Genomic DNA, 22,652 nt, shown 5'->3' with positions numbered 1-22,652 from the left:
AATAAGAAGCTGGTGGAGAAATAGAAGAAATTAGAAGAAGAAGAAAACCAAAGGCCCTTTTCAGGGCCACTCCAATCTCTCGAAAAGAGATAGACTTTCAATTGCCTACCCCTTTTTTTATTTTTTTTTATTTTTTTAAAATAGGGTCCCGACCCTGTTCCATTTTCCCTTATCACTCAACAGTCCCAAACTCTATTCCCCATGTTCAATTCCCCTTGGCGCTCAACAGTCCCACGATTTATTCCCTATGTTAAATTCCCTTTGTTGCCAGGGTACAAACTTTTATCTCTAATGTTAAATTTTCCATTGTCGCCAGGGTACAACCCCCTATTTTAACATTAAGGTCCCATTGTCGCTAGGGTATCCCCATTCACTACTTGCAAGCTCTCACACAGAGAGAGAGAGAGAGAGAGAGAGAGAGAGAGAGAGAGAGAGAGAGAGAGCAGTATGGGATCAGAGCCAAAACCGACCGGTACCTAAAAAGTCCAAGACCAAGACGGACTGGTGCCTAAAAGGCCCGACCCAAAAAGGCCCATTTATGTATCAATTACTAATTACTAATATCATGTCTACTAAAAGTAACTGATACGTAAATATAAAATAATTGCAGTTGAGAATCCTTGTGCAGTATGACACAATCGTAGTTCAGTGTGTGCAGTATGTCACAATCGTAAAAAAAAAAACCAACCATGAAATTAGAAAACATAAAACATGCTGAAAGTATTTATGGTAGGAAACATTATTAAGGCTTTAAGTTTGTTCTTGCAGTCGAAATAGGTGCGTTTTAAGAATACTCTTGAATGAAATCACTGTGTCTTTGTGTTTAAGTTCAGTGGGCAATTCGTTCCAGGTTGTTGAGCCATGGCATGCAAAAAGAACGTTGTAACAAAGACTACAAGAAGGAAAAAAAGAATGATTGAAGCCGCTATCGTCGGGATTTTAATTTTCATGTTCGAAAGCATCTCATACTAGAAATATGCTAACAGCAAATATTTAGAAAAAAAATGTGCTTTTCAATTACTGCTTTTTATTATTTGTTTTGAGCGTACAAAAAAATCGTTATAGTTTTTTTGTCGAAGTTTATTCCGTGACATTCGCTTCTTTCACAAATTTATAACAGCTACTGACAACCAGTCTAAAAGGATTGTTTACCTTGGAACAAAATGGCAGAACGATGGCGAGAGTTATAAACACATTTCTGAAAAAGAGTACATGGAGGTAGTTATGCAGTTTTACATGGCGTAGTAATACGTGTTTATTGCAGAACTATTCTCCTTGCGTATAATTGTTTCCGACGTAATCATCTTTAATGCTTAGAAACGGTGAAACTTGCATCCCTAGGCCGGTGTGAGACAAGTCAGGTTTGCTGAGGTGATTTCTTTTGAACACGAAATATTATTCCAAACCATTCACAATTCTTTCTAAAGATAATTATTAAGTATTTATTATGGAGGATTTATGCGTCAACGTATTAATAGCTAGAAAAGATAAACTCGCGCACCCAGAGGGGGATGAAGGTGTGTGTGTGTGTTGACAATAAATAACAACAGTAGGCAGGCAATGATGTGTATAAAAAGCGAAAAGGACCGGTCCTTTTCCCGAAAGGATCGTACCGTCTGAGAAAAAGACCAATGATGATTTTACTAAAAATATATTTACTTCTTAACTTCATTTTTTCATTCTTGTTTATTTAGTTTGTATTAACCTGAACAGGGCAATACAGTTTTGTAGTACATGACCCATCAGGGCAAAAATGTTTGAGAAAAGAAATGAAAATTGCATTCTACCTATAAATTGTCTTATTTTAATTTGGCTTGATGTTTTGCCTTTTCTACAATTGTTGAAAGGGCAATTCCATGGCATGATATATATTTTTTTGTCTAGCCAGTATGTACCTTCAGCTTGTATTTAGCACCATTTTCAGGCTCAAAATCACCTACTGTTATCTCCATTTACACTTTTTCCCTACTGTTCTGGTGGCCTTGTGGTTAGAGCATTAGCCTCGGATGCAGGAGGTCACAGGTTTAATCCTTGGCAGAGTCATACCAAAGTTTTATAAAAATGGTACTAACAGCTGCCTCACTTGGCACTCAGCATATAATAATAATAATAATAATAATAATCATCATCATCATAAAGACTTTATTTAGAGAAGGTAACTCAGTTATAGAACTAATCTACCTTGAGGCCTTCTATCTATTATGTACTAAGAGGCTAGTGTTAGGACTGGTTGGCCTGGTGTCAGGATAATGTGACTGGGTGGGACATCATGCTACATGTCTGGGGCATGATGCCCTAATGCTGGACATCACTATAAACTGCCATACTGCAGACATCGTAGCGATATGACTGAAATTTGTTTAAAGCTACATTAAAACTCCAAATCACACATACACACACACACTTTTTCCAGCTCCAGTAATTTGATATACCTAAACTTTAAAAATTATAGTCATCATAACTATCACCAGCCAGTATTTGCCAAAAGAAATCTTCATCTGAAGATGAACCATCCCAGGAATCAGCCATTTTGGGTTTTCTACGTAGCCTGTATTTTTAACATGCATTTGTAACACTTGCTTGATGTAAAGTTCAAACTATGATATAATATTGTTCTTGGGCACACTGTACAAATCAAATTTAGTTTAACAACCGTTCATGTCATGTGACTAGCATTGTAAATGGTGAGTTACAGGTACATTTTTACCATTACTGTAGTTTCATCTCATCTGTCAGCATATTAAAGACATACTGAATTTTATACATGCAATTTCAGAGAAATAAATTCTCTCCCTATTGATTTTGTGCGGGTAAAACCCGATGTAAGGGCATTCAAGTTTACTAGGCTAGAAAGTAAGCAGCCACCCATTACTGATGGTGTCGGCTAATTCCAACTTTTCTATAGGCAATTGGCTCTGACCCTACACCCCAACATAAATGTCCAAATATCAAAAAATGTGTTTGCAAGGGTCAGAGGACACTGAGCTAAACAAGTTGTTGGGATAAAATATAATTCCCATTGCATTGGCCGGGGTGGGTGGAAGGGGCCATTTGGTGTTAATTTGTAGATGGTGAGTGATTCTTGTTTTGAGTGCCCATGCCAGCAGCCGATGTCTCAGATTAAATCTAAAATTTTAAGAATAAAAATGCAAATGACTAATAATTATTGACAACTGTTGTAGATTAAAAAATCTTGCATATGGTGTGTATTGTTTTATATCTAAGATTATTCCTGGTACAGTTCGGGTATGTGATGGGGTGGAGGCTGGCCTAGGATGGGTGGAAAGACAATATGTAAAAACCATCAAGGGTTTATGTAAATTTGTGATGGGAAGACAGTTTTATTTTGGATTAAAGAAGTAAGGAAAATACAGTATTTTAGTATTATAATGCTGTTCATGGGATTATTCCACGGTATTGTGAGACTGCCTTATAAATAGTACTCATAATGAAGTCTATGGGAGTCATATAATACGCCACCTTATAGTGTAAATTACATTTATTGCTATACTCCATTATTATGCTGTCTGTTTGAGTTATAGTGTTCCACTTTATAGTGATATCGCTTTATAATGAAGTACATACATTATAATGCTGTATATAGAACTATAGTGTGTACCACTTTTTAATAAGACCATCTAATAATGAAGTATATGATACAGTACTCTCTGTAATGCTTCATGTGAAACCATAGAATATGACATCTTATAGTGAGTTCATCTTATAATGAAGTACATGATACTGTACTCTCTCTTTTTAATATTTGATTTGGAATAATAGAGTATGCCATCTTATCAAAATAAGGGAGACCATCTAATAATGGAGTATATAATATGGTACTCTGATGCTTCATGAGGAACCATATAATATGCCATCATATTGGGAGACCACCTAATAATGACGTATATGATACTGTAATCTCTGTAATGCTTCATGAGGAACCATAGAGTATGCCATCTTATTGGGAGACCATCTAATAATGAAGTATATGATACGGTATTCTCTGTAATGCTTCATGAGGAACCATAGAGTATGCCATCTTATAGGGAGACCCCAACTAATAATAAGACCCCACCTAATAATAAAGTACATGATACACTACTCTCTCTTGTAATTCTTCATGTGAAACCATAGAATATGCCATCTTATAGTGAGTTCATCTAATGATGTGCATAATACTGTACTCTCTCTTTATAATGTTTGATTTGGAATCATAGAATATGCCATTTTATAGGGAGACCATCTAATAAGGAAGTATATGATATGGTGCTCTGTAATGCTTCACGAGGAATCATAGAATATGCCATTTTATAGGGAGACCATCTAATAAGGAAGTATATGATATGATGCTCTGTAATGCTTCACGAGGAATCATAGAATATGCCATTTTATAGGGAGACCATCTAATAAGGAAGTATATGATATGGTGCTCTGTAATGCTTCATGAGGAATCATAGAATATGCCATTTTATAGGGAGACCATCTAATAAGGAAGTATATGATATGGTGCTCTGTAATGCTTCATGAGGAATCATAGAGTATGCCATCTTATAGGGAGACCATCTAATAAGGAAGTATATGATACAGTACTCTCTTTATCAAACTTCATGTGCAATCATATAGTATGCCATTTTGTCAGACCACCTTATAAAGCAGTATATAAATTATTTTACTATTGATAATCAGATCAAAGAGTTCACCTTAACAAGTACCATTTTATAAAAAAAGGGTTGTTTAGTGAGGATTACTTTATAAGGATGCTGCTGAGTTTTCCCATTAGAAAGGAAAACATTACCACATGTTTGGGGATTACTATATGAACGATGCTGTTGAGTTTTTCCAGTAGAAATGAACATATTAGCACATGTTCAGGGAGCAGACATAAGAGCAAGAGAAATTTAAAGATGCACATAATACTGAGAAGAATTATTGTTGATAATCTAAATAATGGCACTTTATTTCTTTCAGATCATAGGAGTAGATTTGTATGACTGTTCCCCTTCATATGACTAGACAGAAGAAGAAACAACATGGTGGACAATCAACAGGCAACTGTATATGTGGGCAATCTTCGATCCGATGTCCGTATTGGGGAGTTGAAAAATTACATACTAATTCTTTTTAATGAAGCTCTTTATGTCCACATTCAGAAGAATGACATCAATATAATAACTTCAGGAAAGAGATATGCCATTGTTGATGTTCATAACGAGAAAAATGTGGACTTTATTCTTCAGAAGATATCAACCTTTGAAAGTCGCAAAAAGTTGCGGTTCAATTTTTTGTGTATTGTGCCTGCGGGTAAAATGCTACATGTTGATCGAGTCAGAGGTTTTGATAAAGAGCAGTCCATGGAAGAGTTTGATGAACCAGGTGGCAGAAAAAGACACAAAAAGGGGAGGAAAAATAAAGTTTACCCCAAACTGCAGAATGAGTCATTCTCGAAGGAGGAAATATCTTCTAGAGGGACAGGGTCACTCGTTGGCTCCACATTAGGGCAAGGTCACCCTCGGCCATTCGAGTCAACTCCAAACACAGAAGATCAGTATAATGAGGAAACAGAAGATGCAGGAGACAATACTCAAACAGATACTGTTTTCGATGAAAATCGTCCTGTGTCGGAAATTGATTTACGTTCTGAACAATATCTATCTCAGTTGCGTCAAGATGCGGATCAGTCTCGGAGATCATTATTAAGATCTCCTGGTACTGCAGAGCATACCCCAGCTAAAAAAGATAATACAGACTTTTTAAAATTTCTAGAGGATACATTATCCCCACCATCACAAGTCCACAGAACACATGAATCTTCCAAAGAGATTAAAACAAGCATAAATCAAAGGCGAATTGCAGAATCAAGAAGTCAGACTTCTAAATTCTATGAAATTGGGGAAAAGTTGAGCAATGAGACAAGAAACAGGGAGTTTAAAACAGCAGGTGGGCAGTACTTAGTAAAAAAGATACACAGTGATGTCCCAAAATACATATGTGGCTTCCTTAACAGTGGGGAGAGAGGAACATTCATGATGGGGATAGAGGATGATGGTAAATAATCTGAGTCCTAGGGATGAAATACATATTATTTTTGGAAGATGTAGAATTTTGTTTAGTAGCACTCCAAATCAAGATGTAGGAGCCCAGAAGTAATCACCTTTTCTGTCTCTATGTCAGTCCATCTGCATATCAATTCATACTTGTTATAACGTTCAAAGCTCTGTAACTCTTACAAATGAAAAATTAGATGCCATTTGATAGGCGAATTGTATGATACTTCTAGATGTGACTTTTACGTTTCATCTTTTCAGGGCCATATGTTGAAAGAGTTGTTTCCCTTTTTCTATCAGTATTACAGCTCCGCTACAGTGGATTCTTGGCAATAACTTAGCTCAAGAACTGTTTATCTATTTTGATGCATTTTAGTATAAACAGTGATTTGTTGACTTCCTTGTGTCTTATATTGGTTCAGTCTTGTTTTGATGCATTATGGCCCTTGATTACTCTTCCTCCTGGCTTTTGTTTCTACAAAACAACTTCACTAAAGTTGAATTTTAACCAGAAATGTCATGTGGTTTCTTCTTGTGAGCCTTTAAATTGTTTGTTTTCCTGCATTCAACGATGTTATTTAGAGGAGTTATGGTTCCTGATGTGCAGGTTTTTGCATAAATAATTTAATTTCATGCATTCCCCACATTTTCATTTAAAAACATTATGGACTCTGATGATCTGTCCCACTGACTTTCCTTTCTACAGCATGACTTTGTCAAGGAGTGTTGCATTGAAACCAGACTTATTGTTTACATTCATATTGATGACACCTTGAATGCTTTGTATTGCCAGTATCGATACAGAGTTATGGCAACTGAATGCTTTGAATTGCCAGTATTGATACAGCTATGGCAACTGAATGCTTTGAATTGCCAGTATCGATACAGAGTTATGGCAACTGAATGCATTCGATTGCCAGTATTGATACAGCTATGGCAACTGAATGCTTTGAATTGCCAGTATCAATACAGAGTTATGGCAACTGAATGCCATTCTCTCCAAAGTTCTGATTTACAACAGAAGTAAATCTAGTAAAGGCCCTCCTGTGCAAATTGTAAAGAGTGGGCTCCCTTGCCAATCCTTGATTGCAGGACCACTTACCAATCATCCATTTTATGAGTTTTTGTTTAATTTTATTTACTCTAGTACCATTAGACTGCATGACAGCACTTTTTTTCTTTCAAACATTCTTGGGAATTTGTTGGTCAGATGGGTAATAAGTATTGGTAAAATTACTGTCCCTTATTATTATTATTATAATTATTATTATATTATCTCAGTAGTTTCAAAGTTATGATTAAAGAGCCACATAGTAATCCCCATGGAATGACCAGGGGTCACATTGAAGAATTGACCCTGGGTCATTGATCTTTTATGTCGATTCTTAGACATTTAAGATTTAGAAGGAGGAATTATAACATTAATTCTATGCAAAATTGTATGGATCAAAATTATAAAACCTTTGTCTTATTGCATATCTACAAAACATTGTAAATCATATTTTAAGAGTTTTGAGGGTACGTTAATTCTGTCACATTAGGAATACAAGAACACACACACACACACACTATATTTAAAGATTTTTGAGGATATGATAGTTTTGTCACATTAAACACACACACACACACACACACACACTATATTTAAAGATTTTCAGGATAGGATAGTTCTGTCACATTAAAACACACACACACACACGCACACACAATTGTCTATCATATTTAAAGATTTTTAAGGGTAGGGTAGTTGTGTCACATTAGTAACACACACACACCAACACACACACAGACACAGACACACACACACACAAAGAAGCAGGATCATACAAATCTTGACTTGTATTTTTTTTCGTTAGGGACTGTCATTGGAGTTGAATGTGATCAGGCACAGGAGGACAGATATCGACGCCATATTGACACAGCAATTAAAGAAATAGAGCCACCGCTTTTTCCAACGGACTACAAAGTGGACTTCATACAGGTTGTGGAACACAGTGGAAACACTAGAGGTATTATTAGTGTTGTGCAACAGTGGAAGAACTAGAGGTGTAAATACTGTCATGTAGAAGGCAGTGGAAACTAGATGTATTGTTACAGCTTTAAGTATAACATGTGTAACAGAATGAAAGTGATAGCAACAAAATTACAAAATAATTTATTTCTCTAAAATACAAAGTGAAAATTTAACTCACGAACTCCTGGAGATTTAGTCATATTTGCCTGAAATGGGAGTAGGAAACGCATTTTGGGGGCTACTTGTGAATACATTCAAATTCATCTGGTTCCAAGAGATTTTTGTTTAGCCTAATGCCCAGTTATGCTACAAAGATCATTTTCCATTGACTATTGCACTTGCACATATGCGGATGGGTAAAAGTTGGAGTTCTGTTTTTCTGTTTGTTTGTTGTTTATTGGAACCATCATTTTTATGTCCTGGCCACTTTTTACTAAAAATCCTCATCTTATCCTACGTTTTGTAAAGGTTCACCTGACTGTGTGCAGTTTAGGGTGGTTGCCTAAGCTCTCATGCCAAAAAGTAAATTCCTGACAAAATGTCTGATTGTGACAATGAGCAAGCTTTTGTTGCAAAAAAATATGTCTCGTAAAATACGTTTTTCGCTCTGGGTTTTGTAATTTGAGTAGATAGTCAATATTGTTTGGCATCATTGTAGAGCTACATCTGTCTACTTTTCTGTAATACTACCCACTTTGATGTATCTTAAATGACCATCAGACTACTGAGTTCAGAAGTAGGGTACTACTTTCTGATGCATAAATATGGTGCCAGAGGTAAATGAGTTAAGAGACACTTACAGTATTGTGCATTAAGTCCCACATAATCCTAAGTGTTCTATCAGAAGCCTAGAAGTATAGAATGTTCTAAATGAATTCAAATAGTCTTGAATGTACTGATGTACCTCAGTGATGCAATCCTGAATGTCTTTGAAATGAGTTCTCAGTAATCCAAGAGCGGTGTTTTAGTCGAAAACATCAATGAGCACTTTGTAATTAAAATGAATAATTTAAATAAATAATTCATCTCAAATTATAACAGGAAATATCTGTAAATTAGTCTAAAGCAGGAGTGAAAAAGTGTGTTTACAAACCTCAATATATACAAATTTCCTTAATCTACAATACTTTAGAGCTTCTGGAAAACTAATTAAATAATTCCAATAAGTCTTAAGCAAAGTTAGGCCTTGAATTTAAATTGTAATAAACAACTATTTACTGTTTGATGTCATGACAAAAGTCATGTATGCAGAAACTCTATTACAATCATGACAAAGTCAGGTATGCAGTATAAAATAAATATACATGACACTATAATTAATGTATTGTGGAACACAGTTGAAAAACCAGAAGTATAATTAGTGTTCTGTGAACACACTGGAAAGACTAGGAGTAGAATTACTGTTTTGTGGAACCCATTAGAAAGACATGGGGTATTATTACTGTTGTGTGGAACACATTGGAAAGACATGAGATATAATTACTGTTTTGTGGAACACGTTGGAAAGACATGGGGTATAAATGCTGTTTTGTGGAACATATTGGAAAGACATGGGGTATAATTACTGTTTTGTGGAACACACTGGAAAGACATGGGTATAATTACTGTTTTGTGGAACACATCGGAAAGACATGGGTTATAATTACTGTTGTGTGGAACACATTGGAAAGACATGGGGTATAATTACTGTTGTGTGGAACACATTGGAAAGACTAGGGTTATAATTACTGTTTTGTGGAACACATTGGAAAGACATGGTATATAATTACTGTTTTGTGGAACACCTTGGAAAGACATGGGTTATAATTACTGTTTTGTGGAACACATTTGAAAGACTAGGGGTATAATTACTGTTTTGTGGAACACATTGGAAAGACTAGGGGTGTAATTACTGTTCTGTGAAACACATTGTAAATACTAGAGATATAATTACTGTTCTGTGGAACACATTAGAATGATGAGGGGTATAATTACTCTGTAACTTTTATGCACCTAAATTTTCCATATACTTTAATTTTTCATACTCTAATGTTTCTTTTGTAGTATTTTTTGTTCACATTTTTCATACACAGAAATATTTTTACCCTTACAATTGTCATATCCCTCAATCTTCCATGTATCACACTTCTATTCCTGTAAATTGTATTATAATTAAATATTTCTATAAGTTTTGCTAAATTTATATACCTGAGAAAATGATAATTATTTTTTAAACTTTAGTTATTTGTACATCTGAAAAAATAATCAGCAACAATGGACAAATACTGTCAAACCATTATTTATTTTTATTTGAAGGAATCTTGCTGTAGAATGAATATTTTAAATTTAAGCTTTTCAGTTTTACTGAGGATCATTGCTTGTTTTGTTTTTTGCTCAGTATGTAATTCAAGACCTTCATTATTAGTGTATGCATGTCATTCAAGGCCTTCATGATCTGTTTATACAGGTAATTCAAGGCCTTCATGAGCTGTCTATACAGGTCATTCAAGGCCTTCATGAGCTGTTTATACAGGTCATTCAAGGCCTTCATGAGCTGTCTATACAGGTTATTCAAGGCGTTCATGAGCTGTCTATACATGTTATTCAAGGCCATCATGAGCTGTCTATGCATGTTATTCAAGGCCTTCATGGGCTGTCTATACAGGTTATTCAAGGCCTTCATGAGCTGTCTGTATAGGTCATTCAAGGCCTTCATGAGCTGTCTATATAGGTCATTCAAGGCCTTCATGATCTGTCTATACATATCATTCATGGCCTTCATGAGCTGTCTATACAGGTTATTCAAGGCCTTCATGATCTGTCTATACATGTCATTCATGGCCTTTATTATTAGTCTGTGTAGAGATTTTTGAAAAGTTCTCAGTATTTTGTTAAAATGTTTTTGTTTCTTTTAACCTCAATAAATTTAATGCCATTTGATCATCAAAACAACATTCTGTAGAAATGTTTTGCAGCATGCCAGATGCCTGTAGGTATATGTGTGATGTAACTTAGGTGAATGATTGTAACATGAAATTACTGGAAAAGGATAACAATTCAGCTACAGTGCAAAGTTCTGTATAATATTGGTGCTCTTCGAGTACTTTCTGAAAAATATCAAGGCTTATGACATAATTCTCTGTAATATTCTTCAGTGGATCTCAAAGCTGACAGTTTGCATTACTATCATATTTCACAAATGTGTGCGGAACTTTAATTGTTTTAAAGATGGTTTTGAATCCATGGAACATAACCTGTGACCTGCTAAAGAGCTTTGTTGTACAGTCCACTCATATTAAGAACATTTTAAATGCCCCTTTGTGTCAATCAAGACCTTCACAAGCTGTCTATATCTGTCATTCAAGGCATTTACAATCTATGTCATTCAAGGCCCTACTTATCTGTCTATTTGTCATTTAAGACCTTCATTATCAATGCATATGTCATTCAAGGCCTTCATTATCGATGCATATATGTCATTTCAAGGCCTTCATTATCGATGCATATATGTCATTCAAGGCAAGGCCTTCTCTATCTGTATATTTGTCATTCGAGGCCTTCACTATCTGTCTATTTGTCATTTAAGACCTCCATTATCAATGCATATGTTGTTCAGGGCCTTCAACAGCTTTCTATTTGTCATTTAAGACCTTCACTATCTTTCTATTTGTCTGTCTGTCTGTCTGTCTGTCTGTCTATATATCTGCCTATCTATCTAATGATGTCATTCAAGACCTTTATCATCTATTTTTCATTCAAGGTCTACATTATCTATATATGTGAATCAAGGCCTTTATCATCTATTTTTCATTCAAGGCCTACATTATCCATATATGTGAATCAAGGCCTTTATCATGTATTTATCATTCAAAGCCTACATTATCTATATATGTGAATCAAGGCATTTACAAGCTATCTGTATGTCATTCAAGACCTTCACTATCTAAGTCATTTAAGATATATATATATATATATATATATATATATATATATATATATATATATATATATAATGTACATTTCATTTGTATATCTATAAGTTTATGCATACCTGTGTATCATTAATCCTTGAGTTCTATTTCACATAGAATAATAAAATTCTTATGTTAAGACAATCATATTTGTAACCAAAAGACAATAACTTTCCAGTGTATTTTTTATTATAAGTTTTAGTAGATGGGTAATTGGAATGTAACATGAATCAGATATGATAAACCCAAAGGAAGATTTGTTTGCTTTAAAACAAGCATTGCATATCAATTTTTCACCTTGAAAATCCCCAGGATGCACTAAAATCTCAATAATTTGTGAAATCTCTGGTACACTGAAAGTATCACAGTTATATTTTTACCTTGTTTAAAATTACATTTGAGAAATCACATTAAGTTTCATCTTCTTCTCAAGAGTACATATGTGTTTGGTATTCAGCCAGTTTTATGGTTGGCTGGTTCACCTGTTTGTTTGTTAGGTGTTCACTACACTGTTCATACCTTGGATACCCTTTAACCTACACTGATTGAACTGGTATATGGACACATCTCAGAGTAACTGATCTTAGCACAAAATAAGTTATTGTGACCTATTTTTTATTCATGGGAGACTTTTGAAGTTCCAGATGTCCATTAGTAACATCTTATCTTATTTTAACTACAGCTATCACAACTGATATGTGTATGCATCTTAGGAAGAAAGAGTAAGTCAGTCTTGCCAATAGTGTGTCACTGTGACCTAAATTTCATGCTTTAGAGTCATTTTAATTTTCAGATGATGCTTTTCATTCCCTCCATGGCTAGATTCCTATTTCATTTAAAGCTATCAAAAATTATACAAGGGATGAGTCTCAGAAAAATTAATTTAGCCAGATAAAAGTAGGTTACCATGGTCTGTTTTTCATGCTTGATACACTTTGCCTCACAAAAAGGCATTTCATTCCACACTGTTTTGAAATGAGAGCACTGCAGCCATGAAACTATGTCAACCTATCATTGCAAGCACTCAGTATGTTTAAAGAAAGAGGTCACTATGTCCAACTAGGCTTTCAATTGAACTGCATTCAAACCAGCTTCAGTTACCATCTCTATAAGAGAGCCACCTGTGTGTAAAGACCAGATTTTAGAGGTCCTATTTATATATAAATAAAGAAATTGGGTTGTACTACAGCAAACTGTGTTCATAAAGGGCTTCTTTTAGATGGTTCCTTGAGTGACAGTGATACACAGATTTGAATTGATTGTACATTTTGAACCATGTGATTGACACCACAACTTATTTATATACAGTCATCAGTAACATAATATGCCTGACAAGTACCTCACTGTCAGTTTTCATGTGCATCCTAGTTCAATTTACAAAGACAAGTAACTCATTGTCAGTTTTCATGTACATCCCAGTTCAATTTACAAAGACAAGTACCTCACTGTCAGTTTTCATGTACATCTCAGTTCAGTTTACAAAGACAAGTACCTCACTCAGTTTTCATGTACATCCCAGTTCAGTTTACAAAGACAAGTACCTCACTGTCAGTTTTCATGTACATCTCAGTTCAATTTACAAAGACAAGTACCTCACTGTCAGTTTTCATGTACATCCCAGTTCAATTTACAAAGACTAGTACCTCACTGTCAGTTTTCATGTGCATCCCAGCTCAGTTTGCAAAGACAACAACCTCTATCAATTTTCATGCATAACCCAGATAAATTTACAAAGACAAGTACCTCTGTCAGTTTTCATGCATAACCCAGTTCAAGTTACACAGACAAGTACCTCTTTATCAGTTTTCGAACATAGCCCAGTTAAATTTAAGTAGACAAGTACCTCTGTCAGTTTTCATGCATAAACCAGTTAAATTTACAAAGACAAGTACCTCCCTGTCAGTTTTCATGCATAACTACAGTTAATTTACAAAGACAAGTACCTCTCTGTCAGTTTTCATGCATAACACAGTTAATTTACAAAGACAAGTACCTCTCTGTCAGTTTTCATGCACAACCCAGTTTAACTTACAAAGGCAAATACCTCTGTGTCAGTTTCATGCATGGTCCAGTTCAGTTTACAAAGACAAGTACCTCACTGTCAGTTTTCATACATTTCCCAGTTAAATTTACAAAGACATGTATGTCTCTATCAGTTTTCATGCATAACCCAGTTAAATTTACATATACCAGTTCAGTTTACAGACAAGTACCTCTCTGTCAGTTTTCATGCATAACCCAGTTTAATTTACAAAGGCAAGTACCTCTCTGTCAGTTTTCATGCATAACCCAATTAAATTTATGAAGACAAATATGTCTCTGTCAGTTTTTATACATAACTCAGTTCATTTTACAAATACAAGTACTTCACTGTCAGTTTTCATGCATAACCCAGTTATTTTCACAAAGACAAGTATGTTCTGTCAGTTTTCATGCATAGCCCAGTTCAATTTACAAAGACAAGTACTTCTCTGTCAGTTTTCATGCATAACTCAGTTCAGTTTACAAAGACACATATAGATTGCAAGGAAACTTTTCTATTGAGAAATACTTTCTTAATGTTTGTTTTTGGATAAATTATGAAAATGGACTGAAACTCTCATGATGTGCTTTGGTAAGGTCCCATATCTAATGAAAAATTAAATATAATTAACATGTTTCATATTACCCAATAATTAACACATTTCATATTGCCAAATAATTAATATATTTCATACTGCCAAATGATTGACACATTTCATACTGCCAAATAATTAACACATTTCATCCTGCCAAATAATTAATGTTTCATATTGCCAAATAATTAATATATTTCATACTGCCAAATAATTAACACATTTCATGCTGCCAGATAATTAATGTTTCATACTGCCAAATAATTAACATATTTCATACTGACAAATAATTAGCACAGTTAATACTGCCAAATTATTAACATGTTTCATACTGACATAATTAACACATTTCATACTGCCAAATAATTAACATGTTTCATACGGCCAAATAATTAACATGTTTCTTACTGACAAATACTGAACATGTGTCATACTATACATTTGTACATGCTGTATTTGAAGTGATTACTTTTAAAAGCTTTATGCTGTTCAGATTCCTCAAGGATCTGTTAAATTTTATTGACATTATCTGCTGTAGTGGTTTATTGATTTGATGGCTGTAATGGTTTATTGATTTGATGGCTCTTATGGTTTATTGATTTGATGGCTGCAGTGATTTATTGATTTGATGGCTCTTATGGTTTATTGATTTGATGGCTGTAGTGGTTTATTGATTTGATGGCTCTTATGGTTTATTGATTTAATGGCTATAGTGGTTTATTGATTTGATGGCTATAGTGGTTTATTGATTTGATATCTCTTATGGTTTATTGATTTGATGGTTGTAGTGGTTTATTGATTTGATGGCTATAGTGGTTTCTTGATTTGATATCTCTTATGGTTTATTGATTTGACTGCTGTAGTAGTTTATTGATTTGATGGTTGTAGTGGTTTTTTGATTTGATGGCTGTAATGGTTTATTGATTTGATGGCTGTAGTGGTTTATTGATTTGATGGCTGTTTGTTGGGGAGGTGATTTTGTTTGAAGCAACTAACACATTATTCTTGGTTCAGCATAACTTAAATTTTTTTGTCATGTGGGAAGCATATATATTGCATATCATAATTTCCAAATTAAGTGTGGGTTTGCTCTCATCCATACATATAAAAAAATTTTTTTTCTTTTTCTAATATTTATAGGTTGGTTAGCATTTTAGGCAGTTACAGTATTATTTCAGTTTTCATAATTTGATGGGAACTGTTCAGTGTTATTACCATTTTTGATGAAAATTATATATGGCTGACAAATCCAAATCTGGTTCTTTGTTCTCTTACAGCCAACTGCAAGGTGATAGAAATAACTGTTGAAGAACAGAGCATCAAAGACAAACTGTTTGAAACAAAACAGGGTGTTTTTGTTCGGCGAGATGCTAGCCTTCAAGGACCAATCAAAGCCAGTCACATACAGGAGTGGACACGCAGGGTATGCATGGATTATGATTCTTTTACAGACCATGATCTTGCTGTAATTAGACATATATGGGGCCCACTAAACTGCATGGTAGTACTAGATGTATTTAACATGTATAGGGCATACTTATTTGCATGGACTGGGAGTATTTACAGTCATGTATGGGGTGTACTGAACTGCATGGACTAGCTCTATTTATGCAGTCATGTATGGGGCATATTCAGTTGCATGAACTAGCTGTATTGACACATGTATGAGGCATACTAAATTGCATGGACTAGCAGTTTTGACATATGTATTGGGGCATACCAAATATTTTCTAAACTTATATTTATACTTGCTTATGTTTCAATTTAGCTGCATAGTGTACAGTCCCAGGGTCTATATTAATTTTGCAGTTTACCTTACTTATATGCAAGTATATATGGTATCAGGATACAATAGTTATCCTATCAATATGCTTATTTGTATTTGTTTTTATTTGATGAGAAACTCTGCACCAAGTCTGAGTTACATTTAATGATAAACTATACTTGTAAACCAGTCTAAGTTATATCTAGTGACATAGTCTACAACCAGTCTGAATTATATTTAATGATAAACTGTGCAACCAGTCTGAATTTTATTTAATATCAGACTCTACAACCAGTCTGAGTTTGAACTTTACGACATGTCTGAGTTATATTTTTAATGACAGACACCACAGACATTTTGAATTGCAGTTAATAACAAACAAACTCTTCAACTAGCATAAGGTATATTTGAGCAGGTTTTTATGTGCAGAATCTGATGGTAGGAGAAAAGATATGTCAGTTCTTTTATGTTTCAATTTGTTGGCCTTTTCTTGTGGACTGAAATAAACTTAAAGAAATCATGCAAGTCATGTCGATTTTCATCCAGTAATATACATCTGAAGTGTGACTACTTAAGGGATATCCTAGTATTATATGTGTAGCTTTGGCTGCTTTTTGCTCATTTGTTTTCAGATACTTAATGAAATATTTTTGGACAAAAAGAAGTAATTGTCTTTTGCTCTCAGGAAACATACAGAAAAGAATGGTATTTTTTAAAGTTTGATTCTGATTGGCTGATAGTGGACACCCTAGCTCAAGCTCAGGATGAGAGTTTTAGGTGTCTTGATCTGATTTGCCTTGGCATAATGACCTAGTTCTAGCATTTATTTAGCTATGCTATTTACCTTGGTGTAATGCACTGGTATGCTTTGGCGTAATGCACTAGTTCCTGTGGATATTAAGTTATGCTGTTTGTATTAGTTTATATTTGATATTATACATTTCATGTAGTCACTTGTATAACAGATAAACTTCAGAAATGCCAGCTCTTACAGTTTTGCTGTAAGTCTTACAAAAATTACCCTTATAAAATACAGACTTAAGGCATACTTGCAAAATCTATGGAAAAATTATTGTTGGCAAAAAATCTGGGTAATTGGTTCATCTGTGTTTTATTTGGATCTGGGTTTCATCTTAGAATTAGTGACATTAGTCTGGGAACTGGACTAACTTTACAGCAGCACCCCAGATGCTTTAAACTGCATCTATTTGTTCATGCAAAGCATCTGCATGATCAAATAATTGATTTTAGAATTTTTTAAGTGGCATCCAGAAAGCGATGCATGTTTAAGACGAAAGGGAAAATAAGCTTCTGGAAAAGTGTTAATGATCAACACAGAAAACAAAAAGGAGTATTCAGATTCTTGCGAATAAAAGCTGGAAAGGACACATATACACTTATTGGACATCACATGCCAATCTGAGTATGTCTTGTGGTGGGAGATATGATTGCCATCATCATGTGAAATGAAAGAAGAATTTCCAAGAATTATATCAAGTTGAATGATAGCAACAAGCCATTGAGCTGCATAGGGTTTGGAACTAGAGTTTGTGCAACTGTACTAGTAATAAATAAAGTCTATGTGTACTTCACAAACTTTTCAGTTGAACATAATGTTTATCATCGATGCATTTAACTTTTAATTATGTTTTCCAGCTTTACAATGACAGTTATTGATATTTTGTTACACCTTACTGAAAATTGGTCAGTCTTACAGAAAAAAAATCAACTATCTTACTGATACTGACTCATCAGTTTTGTAGCTTGATGTCCCACCCAGTCACATTATCCTGATACCAGGCCAACCAATCCTAACACTAACATCATAATGCAGAGAGCCAAGCAAGGCAGCTGCTAGTAAAAAAATTTAAGCTTTTGTTATGTCTGTACCAGGGTTCTAACCCACGACCTCCTGCATCTGAGGCAGACACTCTAACCACTCAGGCCACTGGAGTGATCATACTTGTACTGTGTAGAGTGCTGTTGAGTGTAGTTCACTGACATGGGCTTGCATTAAATTCTGGCACTGGCTGAGTTAATACTCATCAGGTGTATGCTGTGCTCAAGTCCACAGATACTGGTGGCATCTATTGTGAGTTATTACCTTGTATTGTACATCATACTGTGATTGAATATCATTGGATATTAAACCAATTGTAGAGTATGTTAGGCCTCACTCCACCTGTAACACCTGGATATTCCAGTGTAGTTGGGTGCTAATCAGTGGTATCTACACAGGCATGTGTAGAAAATGGTCAGTACACCGTGTGCATACTGGATTACCTAGAAATAATTTAATTGCATCACTGACCAATTTGTGAGTTATTGCCTTATAATGGACATCATATTGCAATTCCATATCATTGGATATTAAACCAGTTAAAGTGTATGTTAGGCCTCACTCCACCTGTAACAGCTGGATATTCCAGTGTAGTTGGGTGTTGATAAGTGGTAGCTACACAGGCATGTGTAGAAAATGGCCGGTGCACCTTATTGTTACTGGATTACCTAGAAACACTTTTATTACATCACCACGCTTATTGGTCACTTCTTGGTCATTTTATTGGCTGTTATTGAAATCTAACTTAAACTGACCAATCAAATGTGTAAAGTCTTGACTTAATTTAGGATAAATATTGGTGAAATTTAATTCATTTTGAATTTCCATTTTCTTAGAAACATATAGATGAAATCAAAAAACTTCAGAAAACAGAGACAGACTTGCGGATGGATCTCCAGCAAAAGGACAGGACGATTCGTTCACAGGCTGACACAATTCGACAACAACAAGAGGAGATAAAACGTTATCGTACTGGCCAACCCCCTCCATCAAAAACATGTGTAATTTTATAGCAATAATAATGCTGCAATGGAGTTAGTAAAAATGGAATTCACACCTTTACATATATGCCAATCCGTATATTTAATTCTCAGTATTATTTAATAAGTATACATGATATATAGAGTTGAAACTTTTAAAATTTGTTTTTATAGATTTATTATACTGAACAGACATTATATGATTTTTATGAATATAATGCAAATTGTCACTGTGTTCTGATATTTTTTAATTCTAGTTCTTTTTGTAGATGTTTTTTTTTACATTTACAACCCACTCATAACATTTTGATGGACTTTTATGTACAGTGAATAATCATTTTCAGTACAACTGTTACAATACTGTTAATAATGTTACATGTGTACACGAAAATCTCAACATTTATGAAAGCCAAAATTTTCATTGTTTTTAATGTTTCGATTACTATTATACTTTCAGAAAGTATCGATGCAGATCAGTGACTGATTTATCTCCCTTTATCTCAGGGAATCAAACTGTTACATAGAGATATGCCAGATGTGTAAGAGGATTTAAAAAAAAAATCATTTGTTGTAAGGACTTGTTTTATTTTTATTACTGAACATGAGAGATTATAGCTTATTTGGTGGAGCATTGACTTGTAATCATAGGGTTTTGGGTTCAGTACCTGCTCAGGCCAGCTTGGGCTGGGTTGGCTGCCTTGTGTGTTGTTCAGAAAAGCACTAGCTCCCATTTCCAGAGCAAAGCATTTCATTAAAACACAACCAATCAGATATCTTTACTGAGTAAAAAAATATTTAATGTATGAGTAAAGTGAGGTTACAGTGATTATTTCCCAGCTATTTATTCACTAGTAGATTTGACTAATAGAGTTAGCATGAAAATTTTCTTTAATCAGAGTAAAAATATGATGTGAATTACTATAAAATATGCTCCTGATGAGTTGATGGATTTAGAATATCCCCAATATACCATTCTGCTTGCTAAAAGAAGCAACAAAAGGAGGAAGTAGCTATGGAGGCTTGAGGTTAGCATGCCGATCTTGTGTACTAATTAACACAAAAATCAAGCTGGAATGGTTACCATTATGTGTCCTAAACTAGCATACAGAATGGTACAGGTTTATATCTTAACATCAAATCAGCCTGGACTGGTTACCATTATGTGTCCTAGACCTGCATACATAATGGTATAAGTTTAAATCTTAACATCAGATCAACCTGGACTGGTTACCATTATCTGTCCTGGGCTGATGCACTTGACTTCAACTGACACTGCACTAAATAACCTACTTGTATTGCTATAGTGTAAGATGAAAAAGCAAACGAATACTGTAAAATTTGTACATTTTGAAGGGGAGATACATAGACTTATTTTCAGGGGTTTGCACAGGTTTATTTTTGGTGAGTTGCACAGTATTATGCTTGTTGATAGATATATTCATAACAATAAAACTGTTAAGAAAGTTTCCAAATTCACTCTTTAACCAGTCAAATATGTTATAGTGATATTAAAAAATAAAAGTTATTACTAATTATTAATTAAGAATGAAAAAATAAGATAAATATTTAAATCCTAACCATTGTCTTTGTGCATTGTTGTTGCAGACTTAATGCCGTTTTTTCTGCAAATGATAGACTCTGCATGGTTACCCATATATCTAGAGAAGGGAAAACATGGGAATATCTCAGGAAAAACCACCAACCCAACATTAGCTACTGGCAGGCTTTCTCACATACTGACACTTTTTGAGCTGAGACTCAAACCCATGCAGATAGAGGTGATATGTTAGTGAACTGCAACAGATTTAGTATACATGTATATTTCAACAGATTTAGTTTCTAATGTTTATTTTGGGAGCTCTCCAATTTGGAGGTGTATGATATCTCTTGGCATCATGATGATGAATAAACAAAGTATTAGATTAAACTTTTCGACTAATTTAATCATACGGTTAATTGGTAACAATGCTTCAGACAAACACATTGGTAAGTTCAAAGAAACTTAGGATGTGCTTCACTCAGAAGGCATGCAAAAATAAATAAACTTGCTAATAAGAAGGAATATATTTTTGAAAGTTTTGACATAGATGGTTATCACATCAGATTATTCCTGACACAAAAGTTTCATTTAGCATTTGCTTATTTAGTTTATACATTTTATGCATGTTTAAACTTTCAGCACAGCTGTTGTTACTACTGTAATAAGCACAAAAAAATCAAGAAACAATGGCTTTTGCTGAAAAACTATCAAACTGTATGAGAATGAATTTGATATGCTGAGTCTGCATGAATGCCTTTCACATATGATAAAAAATGCCAGTACCATGTCTAATTCATCTGATGTTACTCAGAGCTGAAACAATTAACACGTCAGATACTACCAATTTCAACCAATTAGCTGGGAATTCTGACAAGGCTTTCTTTTAGCTAAATTTATCCGACTCATGACTACTATATTTTAGGCCATTGTAATTCAGGTGAGCAGTATCAGGCCACCTTGGGCCTTTTGTTTTTCTCATTGTCATTGAAGTCTCTTATTTAAGTTTGTAAAACAGATATACCGTATATACTCATTTATAAGTAGAGTCAAACTGCAAACAGCAAAGATCCTGAGCTGCTGTAGCATAATGCAACTGCAGATCAGGGTCTGTTTGTTCATTCTACTGATTATTCTTTACAAACTGCACAGATCCACATCTGCTGGCACATTATGTGATGGCAGATCTGTGTCTGTGCAGTGTTTAGTCAGACTCGACTTATAAGCAAGTACATATGGTATCCCATCTGTACGCCAAATGCCGATCCTATATTTGTCCACTGATAAGCCAAAATCAAAGCAGCTGCTGTGATTATTTCGATACACAAATTGTCACAGACTCAATAATGAGAAACTTTTATTTGAAGTGTTATATACTTACATATCTGCAAATTTTTCTATTTTTATCAAAATTGTGTATACTGTGTATGAATATATAAGAGTCCATGCACTTGTCAAGCTAAACAGGTATGACAATAAATATAAAGCCAGTCTGACTGCATCATGAGAGTGGTGAGAATGGTTCACAGTTTTGACTACCTTCTAAATTTATATATTTTTTGATATTTTTTAAAATAATATTTTATGTACTTGAATAGATTTTGTGTTACTTTTATTGTTATTGTTTTTGTCTTTTTGAAGGGAATAAAGAATTTATTTTTACACTGTTGGTCATTTTATTGGATTATGGAAAGAATGCCCATTTAAATTTGTATTCTTCCAACACACACACACATATACAGACACACAAGGGTGTAAATAATGACAAAGGATTTTACTCACAAAACAGACATTATTATACAACATTTTAAGTAAAGAATTCAGCTCTAATAAGTTGTATGATTATTGCTGTTGTTGTCATTGTTGTTGTTGATTTAATGCTATTTTTCAGCACACGATAGGCTATA

General features: G+C 34.3%; 1 protein-coding gene across 2 annotated transcripts; it reads left to right on the top strand.

Annotated features, from left to right (window-relative positions):
* Positions 1-1,152: 1,152 nt before the first annotated feature.
* On the top strand, positions 1,153-22,407 carry LOC149787173 (uncharacterized). Of its 2 annotated transcripts, none has more exons than XM_089977673.1 (5): positions 1,153-1,218; positions 4,969-6,045; positions 7,901-8,053; positions 15,901-16,046; positions 19,065-22,407. In XM_089977673.1, exons 2-5 carry the CDS (start codon positions 5,031-5,033, stop codon positions 19,239-19,241), a joined length of 1,491 nt encoding a protein of 496 aa, XP_089833799.1. In that variant the 5' UTR covers positions 1,153-1,218; positions 4,969-5,030; the 3' UTR covers positions 19,242-22,407. The 2 variants fall into 2 exon arrangements, with proteins under 2 accessions (XP_089833799.1, XP_089833798.1); XM_089977672.1 differs by having other exon boundaries at positions 1,166-1,371.
* Positions 22,408-22,652: the final 245 nt, after the last annotated feature.

Source organism: Sinohyriopsis cumingii, chromosome 12, assembly GCF_028554795.1.
Source record: "Sinohyriopsis cumingii isolate HCF-2022 chromosome 12, ASM2855479v2, whole genome shotgun sequence".
Classification (NCBI taxonomy): Eukaryota; Metazoa; Mollusca; class Bivalvia; order Unionida; family Unionidae; genus Sinohyriopsis; species Sinohyriopsis cumingii.
Note: the sequence above shows the minus strand (reverse complement) of the source record. Positions and strands in the feature narration are given on the sequence as shown.

What these genes read in the sequence shown, in the direction of transcription:
- LOC149787173 (XM_089977673.1), top strand. Translation starts at nt 5,031, where the DNA reads ATGGTGGACAATCAACAGGCAACTGTATATGTGGGCAATCTTCGATCC. An exon ending in GATGGGGATAGAGGATGATG is followed by an intron (nt 6,046 to 7,900) that starts GTAAATAATCTG and finishes TTTTTTCGTTAG; the next exon opens with GGACTGTCATTGGAGTTGAA. An exon ending in TACAGGAGTGGACACGCAGG is followed by an intron (nt 16,047 to 19,064) that starts GTATGCATGGAT and finishes CCATTTTCTTAG; the next exon opens with AAACATATAGATGAAATCAA.